This window comes from Ambystoma mexicanum, chromosome 2q, assembly GCF_040938575.1.
Source record: "Ambystoma mexicanum isolate Mex_15411 chromosome 2q, UKY_AmexF1_1, whole genome shotgun sequence".
Classification (NCBI taxonomy): Eukaryota; Metazoa; Chordata; class Amphibia; order Caudata; family Ambystomatidae; genus Ambystoma; species Ambystoma mexicanum.
In genome coordinates, this window is record NC_090924.1 from 1,028,625,499 (window position 1) to 1,028,645,190 (window position 19,692).

The window sequence follows — 19,692 nt, forward strand, 5'->3', positions numbered from 1 at the left end:
TTGTTTCAGACCTTTCGTCCAGTCAAAAAGTTTCCTCTAGGGTGGAGTCTTAATGTGGTTCTGTCAGGTCTGATGAAGCATCCGTTTGACCCAATGTCGTCGACGCCTTTGCAGTCTTGGAAGGTGGCTTTTCTGGTGGCCATTACTTCGGCCAGAAGGATGTCTGAGTTGCAAGCTTTGGTTGTGGACCCTCCATACTTGAGGTTCTTCAAGGACAAGGTGGTGTTGGCTACTAATCCACACTTTATCCCAAAAGTGGCAACCACATTTCATAAACTCTCTTCTATTGTGTTGCCCTCGTTCTTTGCTTCAGCCTCCACGCCTGCAGAACGGGCTTTGCATTTGCTGGATGTCAGGAGGGCGTTGAAGTTTTATTTGAATTGTACTCAAGAGTTCAGACTTTCTAAACAGCTGTTTGTGGCTTATGGACCGTCCGTCAAGGGCAATCTCCAAGCAAGGACTTTCTCGCTGGGTGTCATCTGCTATCTCATTCTGCCACGCTAAAGCTGGGAAGCCTTTGGAAAGGAATCGGAGGGCACACTCGACGAGGTCTATGGCTTTGTCGGCGGCATTATGGTCGGGGATTCCCCTGGTGGACATTTGCCAGGCGGCCTCCTGGGCGGTGCCGCATACCTTTACTCGACATTACTGTCTGGAGCAGCAGCATGGTGAGGATGTGCAGGTGGGACGGGCGGTCCTGCAACGCCTGTTTCAATAAGGTAGGCCCGCAGCTTCGGGGTATTTTTATTTGACCTTGATCACTGATGGGTTTCTTTGTCTCATGTATGTGATTCTGGTTCTGTATTGGTTTGCCTTTGCACTACGCCATGCATGTTTGGTACTGCTATGTAATCTATTCACAGCATGTGACTCCATGAAAGATCCAATGCTGGAGAAGGGAGTAGTTTCTTACCTGTAACTCCATTTCTCCAGCATTGGTATCTTTCATGGATTCACAGGCGCCCGCCGGCCACCCCTGCAGGCAAACCTGGTTTGGGTTGCCTCTACTTTGGAGGTTAAAATCTGAAGGGAAGCCACGGGGGCGGGGCTATTTATACACTATGTCCTATTGGTGGTGGCTAAAGCACGCAAAAAGGACGTTTATAGGACACTGAAGTGTCGACTTTTTCCATAGGAAAACGCTGACGACAGGGAATATTCACAGCATGTGAATCCATGAAAGATACCAACGCTGGAGAAATGGAGTTACAGGTAAGAAACTACTCCCTTCTGTCGTCTTTTCCCTGAGGTGCTTTTTCAGGAGCCCATAGACAAAGTAGGCAAAGGGTCAAGGATATATTTATTAGGAAGTCAAATATGCTCCCAAGTTATTCCTTTATTTTTCCAAAGAAGATCTGTATCGTTGGGCATGACCACCAGATACGAATCCAGTGCACTCATTCACTGAATCCCCTCCAGCACATGGGTGATATATGGGGGAATATTTCATGAAGTTTCTCTAGATTATAGTGCCATTGGATTATTTTCTACCACATTTCTCTTATCTGAACTGCTCAGGGATATTTCTCCAGAGCCAGAACCATTGACCTTTGGTGATTTCTCTTTCACTACACCTGTGCATTGGTTTGCATTCGCTCAGGATTCTACAGGCAAGACTTTTGTCTTTACCAGAGTATGTTCTTCCACACAACTCACTCCGTGGTGGTCACTCTCTTCCACCACCTTGCTTTCACAATCTTCATAAGTGCTCATCTCTTGCTTTTCACTTTATTCTTAAAAATTCCTTCTTTGTCATTTAGCGTTAATTATGTGTGCTTCACACATGCATTCATTTAATTTCTATGGTTTTCAAAGAGTTTTAGTTCAGTATTCAATAAGGCTTGCTTTCTATTCATGTTCCTTTTCTTGCTCATGGTGCTTCAAAACCCCTCACTCTGGGTTCACCATTAATTGCACACATTTCAGTTCATCCAAAACGAGTGTTCTTGTCAGTACACTCACTGGTCCTTGCCGGCTCCTCGGGGCATCCTCTGTCTTTGTTCTCCTGGTGTTTGTCGGCTCCGCGCACACGTCTCTGGAGCTTTGCGAGCAGCGCTCACCTTCAGCACTCGCTGTGGGTTGCCGGTAGCTCTGCTCTTAACTCGCGGATGCTACCAGTGGCCTTCAGCACTTGGGGATCTTCCGTGCCCCTGCGCTCTGGCTGTGGGCACCCAGCGTAGGATATCTTGGCAGCTATTACCCTCTCACGGCCCGCTCGTGCCCCAGCATCACAATCTCTTCCCCTGCAATAGCCTGCGTCCTGGCCTCCAGGCATGACTCTCCTCGGCAGCCCTCTTCTCCAGCACAGCTTCTCTCCTGCTGGTCTCTTTTTCCTGGTTGGCAGCTCCACCTTTCATGCACCTGTGACCTGTTAACGGGTTGCAGGTGTGAGCTCTTAAGCTCAATTGCCTGCCCACAATTACTTAGGTTGTGTAGAGGAGCAGATGGACCCCTTCTTCCTGGTCTCCAGCCTCTTAGCACCATCCCATTGGAATGACAAAGAGCCACAAGAGAGAACCCGTGCATGAATCCTTGCAATATTCTAATACCATGTCGAGCATATGTGAGACGATATGCACTCAGGCAACCATTTAGAGTGTACCCGCAAGCTGATATAATAAGGAATGTTACCAAAAAGGATGCCCTTTGCCGAGCTGTCGAAATACAGCCATAAACAGAATGGATGTATGTTAAAACCAAGTTTGATGGCAGCAGAAAAAATGTCCTAAGCTAGATATAAGAACCTATGCTGAAACGATATGAAAATACTTAAGGATGATGATGTAACTGGAGGACTAAGAGAAACATGTACCCAATGATACAATAATCATGAACAAAAAAGAAGAATTAAGTGACTCACTGAGCAATATCTGTAAATACACCTTAACACACATTATCCAGCTTCGGCAGGCATATGAGCTCTGTCATTACCAAATGCCGACAGACCCGCTTATAAAAAGGTGCTTAAGGCTTGTTATATTTTGCATACCTGCAATCCAGTCCTTGGGGAGAAGGAAGCCAATTGTTGGCCCGGGTAATCAGCTGAGGGAGAGTAGCAGGGAAATTGCAGCACTGTTGTTCAGGTGAGAGAGGAGAAAGGGGACCAGCAGACCAAGTGGAGGAACAGCAGTACAGAGGAGTGTGGAGGAAGATATCTAAAAGCATGTGCAGCATGAGGTATTGGTTGGTGGGAGAAAGTGGTACTTGTGTGTGCAAGGTGAGTGAATAATACTAATCGAGGGAAAGTACAGAGTAAACGCGATTAAGTGGGAAAGTGAAAGGAGTGTCACTGTGGGAAAAGATTAGGGTAGACTGTAGTATAGGGGAGGGGAGAGTAGCAGCAGAGAGCAATCGAGGGTAGGAACAGAAAAAAGTACATTTGTGGGACAGCGAGGGGAAGAGGAGAGTATAAGGAGAGAGTGACAAAGAAAGAGGAGAGAGTAGAAGAAAGGGAAAGGAAGAATAGAACATCCGGTTGAGGAGTACAAGAGAGGGTACAAGAAAAGTACCAAGTGGGACATAGGAAGGCACCTTTTCCTGAACACTTTCTTATTGTGGAGTCCAGGTTAGGCTTCGCCTAAATTGTTCCCAGAGGAAGTGAGATAGGTGAGGTGTTTGCCTTTAGGCCATCATGAGCAGTTAGTCAGTCATTAGATGGTAGGGTTAGTGACCATCTTGGAATTTACACGCACCTGGATTAGGGAGGGAACTGTCATGGGTAGACTATAGAGAGAGAGAGGGTTGCCCACTGGTGAGCCCCTTCTCAATCATTTTAATAAAAGCTCCTTGAACTATCTTCGAGAGTTGGTGCGTTCTTAATGCCATCTGTGACAACACTTGCACTGTCTATAGACCAGTTTTCGCAGTATTTCCAACCAAAAAGCTGTGTTTAAGAGCATCTGCTTCAAATTTCCTCCTGTTTATTAGAGGATGGATATCGCTTCACTTGAGTGTCGAGACCACTGGCCAATTAAAGGGTCATCGGAAGGATAGTACATGAAATGTCCATACCCAGGGGTGGGTGAGACTGCCACCATCAATCATTACACAGCATTCTGTATAGGCGATTATAAATACCCAGTATACAAAATAAAAAATAAGATGAATATCTTTAGTGAGTCATGGGCACTAGAATAAAATGAGTCCCTAGCCACCCCATGGAGTTAACGCCTTACATCGGTCAGGTCATAGACCTCACACAAATTGATCCTTAGCTGCCACATCCATATGTCTAGGCCTAAATGTTGATCTGTCTAGCTAAAAATCTGTGATTGCATTATAATTGCCTCCCTCCCATAATTATGTAATAACTAATAAATGCCTGCAACTTGTACCGAATCACTGCAAAGAGCGATGGTGTATAGATATGCGGTGTGCAGAAATGCCCTTGGGTACCAAGCAGCTCCCCAACTGCTTTCAGATACCTCCCTTCTGAGTCAGCAAGAATCAGTCTACAAAGAATGCTTAAGCTATGTTCATACGTTTCATAACCCCTCTGGATGGTGTATCATAAGAAAAATACCATCTACTTTTTCCACAGTGCAAACTAAACATGATGTGCTCAACTTTAGATACATGGGTTTCCAATAGTATTGCTATCATGATGGGACCTCTAAGAGAAGCAAGACCTTCATTGCTTTAATTACATCAAGTCCTCTTAAATTCCATGTTCTAATTACTTTAGCAGAATAGCTAAAGTTCCTTTGGTGCACTGAACCCACAGTTGGCTATACAACACCAAAAAGCAGAACATGCCCAGGGTATCTGACCCATGGAAATGTGAGCACAATTGCTACTGCACTGCTACACTCAGTATCACGTCATGAGGGATTTGCCCTGTGAACTGCCACATGAAACAACCCCTCAGATTGAATACTGCTGGCATTACCGCAACTTCTAGTGCAATTCCTCCCATTCATAAACCTGTTGTAATGAAATCCAAAGAAACTTAACTACCTACCAAATGCCCACTAGTGCATAATCCCGATTGGTGGGGCGAGGGGATGGGGGACTCTTAGCAACTCATGATTTAAGAATCATCTTCTGCCAGGTACTTCATCCGTTAACATAGAATTGTGACAAGTTACAGCACTACATGTATTGTAATTTCTAACTACAACATCATACACAGCATTGTAGTATTGATCTACAAATTGAAAATTGGCCATCTAAACAAGAGGTCACATCCCCAGGAGTAGTGAAGAACAGCTTCAATGGATTGCATTTTCTCAGAGAATCCTCATCTGATAGATATGCCTGCCAGCGTCAGACGCTCCGCTTTCGACCAGGGGTGTCGTGTGACACTGTATCGACTGTCAACTCCTTGACTCGGCCACACCACTCCTCGCCCACGGATGTGATGTCGGCAGTACATATACTATGTCACTATGCTCCTTACCTCGGTTTCTTTTTTCTATGCGCATTTGCACGCTATTTTGGAACTCAAATTCTCTTCAGTGAGAACGGTTTTTACAATCGACTGCGATATGTCGCCCCATAAAACCTTGGGTTTCAAGCCTTGTAAGGACTGCAGCTCAAAGATGTCCATCACAGGCCAGCACAGTATGTGCGTGTTTTGTCCCGCGGCGGAACACAGCATTGAGCAGTGCAGTTCCAGCCAACATATGAACCCGAAGGTGATCAGGGAATGGTTGGCGAAAATAGCCCTCGGGTAGCCTCCATCAAAGTCTCTGGCGTGATTGACTGTCTGGTCGTCAGGATTTGACACCCAAGGCCCTATGCCCGAGAAGAGGACCGGCACAGTAAGAAAATGAAAAAGCACTCATACTCATGAACCAAGTCGCACTGTTACTTGTCCTAGTCTTCCCACAAGATAAAGAAACAACGCTGGTGTAGACACGACTATGGGTGCCCTGAAAGAAGCGTGGCAGGTGTTTAAAAAAACAAATGCTTCAACTCTTTGAAGAAGGTACGGTGGGTACGGAGTCAGCCTTGATGCCGCATTCTAGCACCAAGGTGACCTTGGCAGGTCCTAGGCCCTCAAGCTCCACTTCGACGATCACAAAGTTGACAGTGGCACTGATGTCCCTCAGGTGGCCGGCATCGAGAGGCCTCGTCAGAACCATTCCGTTGACTTTGCCCAGCAGTCGACCATCCATTTGACCCAGGTGTCAAGATAGGGGTTTGTTTTCACTCTGAGGTCGATCTTCGACCAAGAAGGGGATCCGGTCCCTTTTGGTATGGAGCAGGGGAGTTGGGGAAAGCAGACTTTTTTTACGGATCAGGCTGACATACTGGCCTTGGCTGACGGTCTGCATTGGGGCAAGTGGGCTTGACACCTCACCTCGACCTACAGCAGGCATCCCCTTATGGACACCCCAATGCCCAGTACAGAAAAACAGTGGAGAGGGTGGTTGTGGCTTTGGCGCTGGATACCCCAGCCAAGCTACTCCTGGCCTATGAGCTCACTGACATCCTGGACAAAGGCTCACAGACAGAGAGAGCATATTGGGTCATTTCGGACCCCATTGGCACGTTGTGGCAGAAACCATGTTCCATGCTAGCCGTGGATGCTGGGCTCACCAGAAAATATAAGTCAGCCAGGGGGGGATTCCCATTCCTTTTGGCTCGCCCTATTCCGGAAGGGGTGGTGGTTCAAGCCGTCACAGTAAGCTCACTGCCACCCATATCCACCTCCAACCTGCCTACGCACTAAGAGTACAGGAAGACAGCCGATTTAGCGAATACATTGTTGGCATTGTGGAGAAGGGCTCTGAAGGCAGTCAATGCCACCTACCTTTGCTACATATTCTTACGTGCTGTTTAGAACAATAGCTTAAGCGACAGATCATCTCCCAGCATAAGAGGTCAGAGAGGGATTTTTAGATATGATTAATGATGGAATGGAGTTGGCTTGTCAGGCCCTTCAGGCGTGTCTTGACACTGCATAAGCCGTGCCATAGGAACGTCGCAGCGCACCGTGGCCTTTGATATGCCTAATCAGTTTCCGGCCCTTGTCTCTCTTGACGAGATGGCAAGGACCAAAATAATTTCCTGTCTAATGCTACCACCACTCTTTCCCCTGACCAGAGTCACAGATGGCTTAAAAAATCCACCAACAAAGTGTATTCTTAAAAGTGCTTTATTAAAACTGTAAATTAATGATTTGGGAAGGCTGGGACGTTAAAACTAAATAGGTCCACACATCTCACGTGACCTCCCTGTGGGCTCCCTCCGCATTACCCCAGGCATCTCTAGCCCCCAAAATGTCCCCAATGTATTCTAAAGCACAGTAACACCTATTGTCTCGGTCTTTTCTAATATGGGAGTGGAACCCTAAAGGATGGGAACTTCTGTAAATCCATGAGGGAATGTCTAAATGATTCTCTCAATTTTTTCAGCAGAGTGAGTTCGCCAGGGTTTCTTCACCAGGCTTTCCCCCTCGCGCACACACACACACTTTTTCCTCTTGCTCGCTACCTCAGTCTCTCTGCCTCTATCTCTGTGCTCCTCCCTCTGAGATCTTCTTATTCTACCCCCTCTTTCTCTAGCTCCATTCCTCCCCTTTGCTCTATCTGCCTTCCTCCTTCTCCAAATCTCTTTTCTCTCCGGAATGAGTTTATCCACAACAGTAGGAAAAAGGATAAAGTTCATTGGGATCGAACTGTGTATGTGGTATCTGCCACCTGACCCCTGTCTGAAGGGCTGAGGGTGCTGGATTGTGGTGCTTGATTGGAGCGTCCAGGGGGACCAATGCAAGTCTCTAAAGACCGCTGAACCAGCCAAGAAAGACCTATACAAAAAGGCACATAGCCAAGAAAAGAGTGGTCAGAACACTATTAAATCCCCAAAACTGCGAGGGCTGAGTTGCCTGGAGAGGCAGTCTTGCACCAAGGAGAGAGCTGAGAGGACTGGTGACAATGGTCTGAAAGGGAATTAAGCATCTAGTTAGTTGCCATGCTGAATTTAATACCATTTCAAAGCCCATCACTGTTGCTTCAGTCAAACCGAATCCATTCTGTGATCATAATAAAACCTGTGGAGAACTTAAAGTTGATTTTCAAGTCATCTGTTGGACCTTCATCTTCCACTGTACCCAGAGGGACACAATGTGCCTGGAGAGGCCACATTTAACTTCACCCTGTGGGGGAAACGGCAGAACAGAGCTCCAACTTGTGTGGTTCTCTGGGGGAGACCACCAGCATCTCAGTCAAGAAGCATTACGTCTGACAACTGCTGTTGCTCACCAGAACACAAAAAGTACATTGAACCAGTTTCCTACTATTTGCACCTATATTCGAACCACCATTAAACAACACAACATCTTCATGCAGAGTACTGCCGCCTAGCCTTTGAGCCCAACTTTGACGTTGCACCTTGCGATCAAACCATTCAATCCAAACCACTTTAAAGCCATACAAGATGCAATGAAGCCCAGTTGAGCCGCCTCTCCAACCTTGTGGCACATGTACTGAATGTTCTGCTTTTCAAGATTTAGCCACCCTTTGAGACCAACAATCCTCCCTACTTGAAGGCAGTGGCACATGCCAGAATGAAAGCGGCTGTCTGTTAGAATATGCATGCTGTGGTCAGAATTCTGTCGAGCAAGTCCGACACAATCTAACCACAGCTCAAACTCCTGCAAAGCTCGAGAAGAAAATCTAAATGCTTTTCAGCCATGAATGACGACTATTATTGCTGAACATGTAGGCTGTATGCCTGTCCGAGGCATCCTATGAAGCATTACACCCTAGCTTTAGGTGCCCTAAAGTGTTTGGTCCATGGTCCATCCCTTGGCAAACCATTTTTGAATTAAAGATTTTTGTGTTTCTTTCCCTAATCAATTTGTCTATTTTATATAACCTTTCTGCAGCTCAAATCCCAGTTGACTGGTCTACCTTGAAGTATGTATAGTCAGCTTGGATTTCCTGTGTTCCCTTGCAGGGTGGTTTAATAGTGTTTTTGGAAAGTATGTTGTGCGTTTAGGAAAGGATGTTATTTTATATGGTGCACTGCTTGGACATTCCTTTTATTTTAGTACTTGCCATATTGACGTTCTTTGGAAGTTTCCGCTACTGACCTTCCTCTCTGGAGAGTATAGTTTGCCCTCAACCAATGTTACCCAGTAAGCCGAATGAGGTTTGCTGTCTACTTTTGTCTTTTTACCATTAAAAACATTTCTGTGGTACAAATTTGACATTGCGCATAAACCCTCTGCTCCCCTTTGTATTTCTTCTAGCCTGAACACAATTTCATCACACATTGTTATTTTAATGCCTAAAGCAGGGCTCGAAAAGTAATTGGCATCATGGAAGTAGGTTGGCAAGCGTGTCTTCTGGCATATGACAATGATGACCTTTCTGCTTTTCCGACATTCATGAACTCCAGACTTTTGGGGCATTTTAAATTGTGATACTTTTACAACATTATCTCAATTACCTGGATTAACATTAATATGCCATTGTTGTCAGTGTATCAGTTTTCCTTACCCTCTGCTCTGGACACAAACTATTACCAAACGTGTTGGATCAAATACTTTTGCTTGGATTTTTTTTGTTCTGGATAGTGGCAATAGGGTGATGGTGGCTAAACATAGGTTCATATTTGTTTGCCATTTTGAATCGGTCTGCAATTTCGAGATTCCAAATCTGGCCCCATTTATCATGAACCATCGGACGCGCCCCTTCTGGACTTCCTGGTCCCTGACCCATAGGGGCTTGCACTCAACAGTACTCCCAACATGGCCGCGGAATGCTGTTTACCAGTTTCCGTGCTGTACGCACTACGTTCTATAAAGCGGACACGCCCCGCGGCCTGGCGCATCTCAACGCTACCACTTGCCGTGGCTAGACATGTGCTCCGTAGTTCGCTTGCTAATCCTTTGTTTCCAGGCTCCTGGTTCCCCTAATTCCTCCTCCATCATTCCTCCACTTTTTTTTACCTCTATTGCATCCCGGACCTCTGTGCACTCGTTTCCGAGTGTGCTCTTCGCCATTTCCAGGACTTTTCCAGGATATCTGAACGCTCCCAGGAGACGGGACGCTGAATGCACGCTGGAACCCGAGGACCTACGCACAGGGTTATACAAGACCCAAACTGTGCGGAAGAAAACTCCACTGAAGAACTCCAACAAACAACGAAGACAGGTGAGAAGGGGGAAACCTGTGACAGATTGAGACGCCAACAAACCGATACGGACATGGAGGCTGCAGTTCAAGATCTCATGCGTGGCATGCAAGAGTTAACCACAGAAGTTCAGAATCTCAAAGCTGAGAATGCTGCATTAAAACAACTTGTCCTGCCACGTGATTCGCGGCCAAGGAAAGTGTATTGCTGGGCAGAGTAGTGGATAAATATGATGGCTCATCAAAGAACCTTTGCGGCTTCCTTGATTCGTGTTTAGTGCACTTTACCTTTAAGCCCTACTACTTTTCCACCCCCCAAAGCAAAAGTGGGCTTTATGATTTCACATCTTTCTGGGAATGCATTAACCTGGGCTACGCTTTTTGGTTAATTCTGGAGATGCCTTCCTGGATGATTATGATGGGTTCGTACAGGCTCTAAAAACCATGTTTGACCACCCAGAACAGGTTTACAGTGGCCAAGAACGTCTATTGGATTTCCAACAAGGGTCCCAGGATATGCTTACCTATGTAACACGCTTTAAGCAACTGGCCAAGGAAGCAGATTGGTCATCGGAGGCCTGCTTTACCCTATTTCGGAGAGGACTAAATGAAGAGATAAAAGACGAGCTAGCCAGGGTACCTCGCCCAGGTTTCTTCCAGGCTCTCATGGACCTCTCTTTACAAATAGACTTTCGTATCCAGGAAAGGAAGGCAGAAAAGAAGAAGACAAAAATGCCTTACCAAAAGACCTCAATAGAATCTTCCTCCAAAACCGAGCCCACTCCTGCGCCAACCACAGACCTAGAACCCATGCAACTGGGGGCCTTCCGCAGACCTATATCCCCGCAAGAAAGATTGCGGCGGATTCATACTGGGTTGTGTATGTAGTGTGCCTCAGATAAACATCTTGTGAGAGAATGTCCTTTTGGCCCCTCCACGGGATTCGGGAAACGCCAGCTCCCAATCCTAGATGGAGCACAGCTTCGGGAGAGAGATGTTTTCTCCACATCTATTCCATCCTTGAACTCTCCTGGACAAAGCAACCTTGTGATCTTCAAGGCCTTTCTATCACCGTCCAAGAAAGAAACTTACCCCATTCTGGCATTAGTGGATTGTGAAGCTATGGGGATCTTTATAGACCAAGGCTGGGTCACTACTCACCACATTCCATATGAAACTCGAGACATCACGCAACCTGTAGAGGCCATCGATGCAAGACCTCTTTCTTCAGGACCCATAACTCTGCAGACCAAAGAGATCCAGCTCTCGATAAACCATCATCAAGAGCTGATCAAATTTGACATCATAAAATCTGCCCATTATCCAATGATACTGGGTATGCCCTGGTTGCAGAAGCACAACCCATACATCAACTGGGCAGCAGGATCCTTGTTTCTTGGCTCAGAACATTGTATATCTCACTGTCTATCCCTGGATTCCTCGTCAAGACCCTCTGAAGGTATGCTGACAGACCAGCAAGGCCCATTCACGGTCTCAAATATTATCCAGGTCCACAGGGCCTATCAGGATTACGCTGATATGTTTTCAACTGCCATAGTCCAAGCCCTACCCCTGCGCTATTGATACTGAACCCTCAGCAGTGATTCCCTTTGGAAGGATGTTCATCCTATCAGAACCAGAGAAAAGGGCCCTCCGAGAATACTTGGATACCAACCTAGAAAATGGCACCATACGACCATCCAAATCCCCGGCGGGGGCTTCGTTGTTTTTCGTTCCCAAGAAAGATACTAAGGAGCTTAGGCCTTGTCTTGATTATCGTGGTCTTAATCAATGCACCCTCAAGGACCGCTACCCATTGCCCTTAATTTCAGATATCCTGGAAGCGGAGAGAGGAGCTTTAGTCTTCACGAAATTGGATCTCAGAGGTGCCTACCATCTGATCCGTATAAAGGAAGGTGGCGAATGGAAAACAGCCTTTTGAACACCCTTTGGTCGCTTTGAATACCTGATTATGCCCTTCTGGCTCGCCAATGCCCCAGCGGTCTTCCAACGTTTTATGGACCGGGTGTTCTCCGATATGCTGTTCCTCTTCGTCATAGTTTACCTGGACGATATATTGATATACTCCAAGGACCATTTTAAGCATGAAGAGCATGTTAAGGCAGTCTTACAGTGGCTACGTGAACATAAGCTCCTGGCTAAACCCGAGAAATGCCTTTTTCATGTCTCTACTGTTCACTATCTCGGATTTGACTTAGTCCAGAAGGAATTGGAATGGACCACTCAAAACTAAATTCCATACTATCTTGGCCTGTTCCAACTACTGTGAAACAGATTCAATCCTTCCTGATGCTTGCCAACTTCTACCGGAAATTCATACCTTCCTTTTCAGAGATATTTCAACCGATCATTACATTGTTGAAGAAGGATACGCCTTTCCTCTGGACAGCAGCCCAAGACGAGGCATTCCAACGATTGAAGTCTTGAGTTTACACAAGCCCCCATCCTGGCTCAACCTGACATTGATTGGCCTTTCGTAGTGGAGACGGATGCCTCCAACTATGCCATCGGAGCAGTCCTAAAGCAGGAATTTGAGGACAAGTTAAAACACCCTATCGCTTATCTCTCGCGAACCCTAACTCCTAGCGAGACCCATTATTCTGTTCTGGAAAATGAACTGCTAGCCATCCGTCAAGCCTTCACAGAGTGGCGTCATCTACTCCTGGGAGCTAACCATCCGGTTCAGGTCCGTACGGATCATCGGAACCTTCAAGTTCTACAATCCCTGGAATGTAGGAATAGTCGTCAAGCCCGTTGGGCCTTCTTCTTTGCCCAGTACCAGTTCCAAATCCTTCATGTTCCTGGGACACACAACATAATTGCTGATGCCTTATCCCGGCGTCCCGACTACGAAACTCTTGAAGATCGATCCTTCCCAAAGATGTTTCCCCACACTATTTTCGTAGCCCAAGCAATCACTCTCCTAGAAGACATTCGGATTCAAACTCAGTCCTCTGAAATCTGGAAGGAATTTACTGGGAAAATCGATGGAATCTTAAAACAAAAGATGGGTATTTGTTCAAGGATAATGGCCTGGTCATCCCCACGCAGAGACTGCGACAAAGGATAACAAGCCTCTGTCATGATACCCTTCATTCAGGACATCGTGGCATTACCAACACTCTCCGTTTAATACAAAGACAGTTTTGGTGGCCAAAAATGAGTCGACGTCCAGCAGTACATCCAAGCCTGTGCAGTCTGCAATCAAAACAAGCATGATAACAAGAGGCCGGCGGGTCTCCTACTCCAACCAACGCTACCAACAAGACCCTGGGAATTCATCACTACGGACTTTATTGTGGAACTGCCACCTTCCAGAGGATACACAACTATCATGGTTACCATTGATTTATTCGCTCACATGGCTCATTTTACACCCTTGTATAAACTACCATCTTCCTCAGAACTCGCTGGAATCTTCCTGGAACACATATTCCGACTTCATGGACTCCCTTCCAAGATCATATCAGACAGTGGACCTCAATACATATCTCAATTCTGGAAACACTTATGCCGTTTACTAGGAATCCAACGTGCCCTCTCCTCAGGTTATCACCCACAGACCAACGGAGCTACAGAACGTGTGTATCAAACCCTGGAGCAGTATCTTTGTTCTTTCACCACCCAAGTCCATGACTATTGGTATCTCTTAATACCTGTGGCTGAATTCATCTACAACAATTCGGATCGCTCGGCTGTCAAAACCAGTCCCTTTTTCTGCAGCCAAGGATTCCACCCTTCGGTTCTACCATCCATTCTCCCACATCCCACACCAGTTCCTACAGTCGACTCCTGGATAGAAATCCTCATCAACTTACACAAGGAAGCCAAAGAACACCTTGAAAGGGCCCGAACTAATACTAAGCGCTATGCAGACTCCAAAAGAAGACCAGGACCTTCCTATGCAGTGGGTGATAAGGTCTGTCTATCCTCGAAACTACTACCTCGACACTTACAACCTAATAAGTTGGCTCCTCGGTACTATGGCCCCTTTTCCATAAAGGAAATCATTAACCCAGTGGCCTTCCGACTCAAACTACCAGACTCCTGGAAGAAGATCCACCCAGTGTTTCACACGTCTCTAATGGAACCACACGTCCAGACCTCCCGGTCTGCTCCAAGATCTACCCCTGTGATTGTCGATGACCAACTAGAATACCAAGTCTCCAGAATATGTGACTCCAGGTACAGACGTGGTCAGCTACAATAACTGGTTGAGTGGAAAGGGTACCTACCTAGTGAACGTACCTGGGAACCAGTCTCAAACCTAAATGCCCCCAGATTACTTCAAAGATACCATTTTATACACCCGGGCAAACCCGGAGGAACAGGCCTTCTGAGGAGGCATGCTGTCATGAACCATCGGACGCGCCCCTTCTGGACTTCCTGTCCCTGACCCATAGGGGCTTGCACTCAACAGTACTCCCAACATGGCCGTCGAATGCGTAAAGCTGTTTACCAGTTTCCGCGCTGTACGCCCTACGTTCTATAAAGCAGACACGCCCTGCGGCCCGGCGCGTCTCAACGCTACTGCTTGCCGTGTCTAGACGTGTGCTCCGTAGTTCGCTTGCTAATCCTTTGTTTCCTTCCCCTAATTCCTCCTCCATCATTCCTCCCCTTTTTTTTTACCTCTGTTGCATCCCGGACTTCCGTGCACTCGTTTCCGAGTGCGCTCTTCGCTGTTTACAGGACTTTTCCAGGATATCTGAACGCTCCCAGGAGACGGGATGCCTCACTAATGAGACCCAACAAGGCTGAAACACGTGTATCGGGTTCCTGTTGGTACTCTTGTTCAGAGAGGAATTGCCATAGCATTTCGGTGCTGGACTGCCCATGTGGGCGGGACAAAGACTGATATGCAAATGGATATTTCCCATCTGTGAAAGGTACAGTGAGCAAAAAGCGTGTGCTGCAAACTCTCATCTCAGAACAGGTTATCATGCCATGTTCTTTCTGAAGAGGAGCGCCTGCTACCTTTTTTGAATTATTTATTCGATTGTTTCAATGTTGGGGACATACTGTACCTTCCACTACTGTAGAGACAACGGTCTCAAGCTCAGTGGGAGTCATGATACTGTGTTTATTTTCTCTTGCATCTATCAAGGGATTATATGAGTGTGAGGTTAAAGGGTGAGAGTTCCTGCATAAATGGAATAGTTCCTATCCCATACATTTTAGCCCACATCCTACCCTCCAATGTGTCTGGTTTTGCTTTTGAGGTATGTACATTGCACAGAATTGGGCCTATGGGTTCTTCTATCTTTATTACTGAAATGCGCTCTTTCTTGCCCAAATGTGCCCCTTTTCCTGATTTTATTCCTGAGTGGTTTGAACTGTAGGCATAATTTCTGTTTTTCCATTTAAGGCTCTGCATCTTTCACTAATGTGGTTTGTTGACCAATTCTGTTTAAGCTTTTGCTGCAGTTTCCAGTGATTTTGGTAATTTGTATCCCTCTGCCCTTTACAGTCTGGGCAAAAACTGGAACATGAGCCACAAGGAAGGTCAGGGCACAGGAGCTACAAAATATGGACACGCGTCATGGTCCGTGTCCATTTCTGGGACATAATGGCAACTGGATCCCCAGAGGGGCAGAGTGGCCGCAGGTCATGGCTCCTTAGCCATTAGAGATTTCCCTTAAAGAAGACTCTCAAATAGAGATGACAGGTTTCTTGCATTACACATACAGTGCAGGGACTAATGAGGAGTCCTTTTTGTACTGGGAGATTAAACCAGTGTCTTGTCAGGTCCTCTATGAACTTCAGTGCAAAGCATTGGCTGTTTGCCAGCAAGCATCGTGTACAACAGATCTGACTTGCAGTGGTTACCATTAGAAACGACTGTTGACTAAGTTTGGCTGCCCTAAACTTGAAAGAATTTCTAATATTCAAATGATTCTTCACGTAATATTACAATATTCTGTTGGTAGTGGAACAATGTCAGTAGCAACCACAATGTGGACTAATTAATTGCAATCTTTTCTGTAGTGCCTTGATATTATTGTCCCACTGCTCTCCCTAAAATTCCTCGGGATGTAAATTGCCCTCATATGGTGCAGCTGGTTAAAACAAACGGCTACATACTGACGAGCTATCGTGGAAAGAGCGCACTGTGAATGGATTGTTTCTCATTTGATTCCAATACAATGCCTTGTGGCAGAGATAGTGGTTTGATTTCACACATGGCCTTCTTGTAGTTTGTTGAACCAGTGCATTCAGTGCTTAGTAAGCGTGGAGGTACTTAAGTGTTCTGTACTTCACATGGGTGTCACAAAGCATGCCTACTTTGGTGCTGACTTTATTCTCTGTATGCCACACCAAAAAAACAGTCACTCATTGAAGGCTTCAAACTCCGACCAGGCCACAGAACTCCGATCAGATCACAGATGAGACAAAGTATCAGCCATTCTATACTTTTTTTGCCGCATAACGCAATACTAGCCCCGCCCCATTTAGCATCTTCTCTGCTCTTTCACTCTATGCTGCCTCTCTTTTTTGTCATGCCCTCCTCAACCACCTCGTCTACCCTCGTTGTTGGTAGTTCCATAATCTCTTTATTGCTAGATGAAACATCGTCCACCTGCATGGTTTTGTGAACAGATGCTATTCAATTGGAGAACTTTATGATTTTTATTTTGTCAGAAATGTCTGTAGTAAGAAAACAATTCTTTACATCTGCCGCTAATCTTACTCATGCTCTTTGTTAAATTGAAATTTATCTTCTACGCTTCTCCGTGTCATTTTTAAATCTCTGTATGTTTTGTATTAGATAATCATTTAGAGCATTAGATTATCATTTATAGCTATTCTTACAATCAATTTTCTCAAAGATAATATTAAAGATGTTTTCCTTTTTGCAGATTTCCTACATCTACTTCCTGAAGAGATGATTCCAGAAACCTTGGCAGAGTTTAAATATGTCCTGCCTATCTCTGCATCCACTGGCCAAGGAGTAGAGGAACTAACACATTGTATGAGAACATCCTTACAAGAACAATTTGAATTAGAGCATGAACAATTTCAAAAAGAGAAACTCCAGAGTTTACAAAGTCCAGAAGTGGATCAGACTCTGAAAGAGCACACAAAAAAAAGTTCAAGACTGGCTGTGAAGTGATCCCATACATTGTAATATAGAAATAAAAATTGATGTGGATTCAAATGATAACTTGAGAACTGTATTACATGTTTCTTCACTCCTCCATGTTTCTCAATCTCTGATCACCTCACCGTATTGCAAGTAACACAATCTGACATCTCCTACCAAACACCATCCACAATGCAACACTCAGATGTGTATTTGCATATTGTGACAGATGGCACAGAAAACAGAGTCACAAGGAAAGTTCAAACATTTGTTTTCAAGTATTTGTGGGGCATATGCCCATCACTCTCTCTCATCTACCCACAAACCAAGGTGTCCATGGCCCCTGGTTGGATCTACGGATTGTTGACCACCAACTGTCTAATACCTGCCTTAGTCTAATAGCGAATTCCCCAAAAGCAGGCTTTTTTTAACTCCCTCAGGGACTTCCTAACTTTCTCTACTCACATCAGATGTTAGTGTTCTAATGGGAAAGTTAGGGATAGTACCTTATATTACTTACTAAGGACGATTTCTCAGGTCCAATTACCTCTCCCTTCTGCGCTACTTGCTTCTCCCCTGTCTATCCCACCACTTTCCTATCCTTCCAATATGTCACTCCTCCTTTCTCTTGCCCCGCCCTTTGATGTTAGCTGCTTCTCTGTACTACCACTCCTGCTGCTCCTCCTTTCCTCCACTCCTCGCTACTTCTCCCACTCCACTACTCTCCTTCGTGCGACTAACGCGCCTCCTCGTATAACTGCTCTTCCTCTCACTACTACCACTCCTCTGCCACTTCTTCCACAATACTAGTCGGTCACCCTCCTTTCACTCTCCACCAGCCTTCTCACATTCACATCTTACTCTGTCTTTCCTACCCACACATCTCACACACACTCTCACTACAGAACCACTAACACTCCTCATCTGCTCCAAGCTCTTCTCATTAATCTGCTGCTCTCTCCTGCTGGTTTCTTGGTCGCTGTCCTCTTACCTTGCCCGATTCACCCACACTTCCCATTTCCGGTCTCCTAGTTATATATCCCCACCTTGCTGACAGTTGGTCTACTGTCCCTACCGAAGATACTTGCTTCCTTCCCCTCCCCCGGTGTGTATGTGTAGAAAAAGGCTTAAAAACGAGTGTTGGCCCCACCCACTTTCTCCACGTGGTCTTACCACCCGGTAAATCTGGAGGTGATACAAGATAGAATCCAAAGGTTTTTTTCAGTGTCGTATTATCGGAGACCCTGTGAATAAGTCGGGTAACTTTCCCCTTTCGAATCCATGGAGGTGTAGTCTGGTTATTTCGGGACTACTGGTGACCTCAGCCAGTCCCACTTGTACTGCAGCCATTCGAGGCAGTTGCATGGCTCTGCTTTGGCATGGTTGCTCTGTGTGGTTGGAGCCGGCATCTGCCGCTAGCTCCTACGCTGCAGTAATGAGGTTTTTGTGGCTCTGCAGCCTCAGTATTGCAGATGGCTGTTTCTCATGCTACCCCCTTTTCTCCTTGCATGCATGGCTGTGTTCTCTGGCTTCTCTTCTTTCTTTGTGTGGCATCTGCATCTGAAATGGAAAGAGAAAACTGCCGAGCATTTGCGTTCGAAAGCCACGCTGGAGACATGGTTCTGCACAGAAGCATGCTAGCACAAAGAGCGGGGCAATGATTTGGGATGTGTGTTGCTGCCCTTTGGGTCAGGATGGTTCTGGAATCTACCGTTGCTTAACCCCTGTGGACAAGGTTAAGGATGTTACCTTGTCACAATATGTATACATGCTTGGTCAGAGATGATTATTTCGCCCATCTCGATATGTGTAATGTCATTTACACATTTTGCAGACACATAAATGTAATTTAGTGTGAGCCATGAAGTGGTTAGAAAAACTAACATTCCCTCATTTAAGGATATATTGAGATTCATATTTCGTTTGGCTTGCTGGTACCTAGTAGCAAATTTATGTTTTCTGAGGGACAGAAGGGTGAACCACACAGACCAACAGATTGATGTAGCACAACATCCAACACTAGGTTAGTCAACTCTAATAATGTCAATGAGCCCTTTCAGTTGTCCTATTTCCCATGCCAAGTTCTTAAAAATGTAACAGAATGGGAATTGAGCACATAGACGCTATGAAGAACATTGATCAAGGTTACCAGTTATCACCCCTTCCAACACATACTTGGCACAGTCCTCTCCTTACTGAATAGAATATTGACTCCCACACAACCTAGACAAATAATAGTTGACCATCTCTTCAGTGTATTTCATTTCAAATAAACCCTTTCTCATGGTCGGAAAGGGCAGTATGCTGTAGGAATATACTTTGCCAGGACCACATGATCAGATATTCATTTCCTTTATTGTTTTCATTGTGGTTTTAGGGTACTTGACATTCCAAAAAAGAATACATATGCTGCTTTCCAGAATGGCAGCCACCATAGATGCATGTCATTGAGGAAGCTTGAACTTATAAAGCAGCCTAATGTAACTAGAAGTGAAACTTCATAAA

General features: G+C 45.6%; 1 protein-coding gene across 1 annotated transcript in view; it reads left to right on the forward strand.

Annotated features, from left to right (window-relative positions):
- Positions 1–17,268, forward strand: part of GTPBP10 (GTP binding protein 10) — a 343,147-nt gene extending 325,879 nt beyond the window's left edge. The window contains exon 10 of the mRNA XM_069648367.1: positions 16,964–17,268. Within this exon, the coding sequence (XP_069504468.1) occupies positions 16,964–17,217 (254 nt within the window). The 3' untranslated portion in view covers positions 17,218–17,268. The remainder of the gene's footprint in view (positions 1–16,963) is intronic.
- The last annotated feature ends 2,424 nt before the right edge of the window (positions 17,269–19,692 follow it).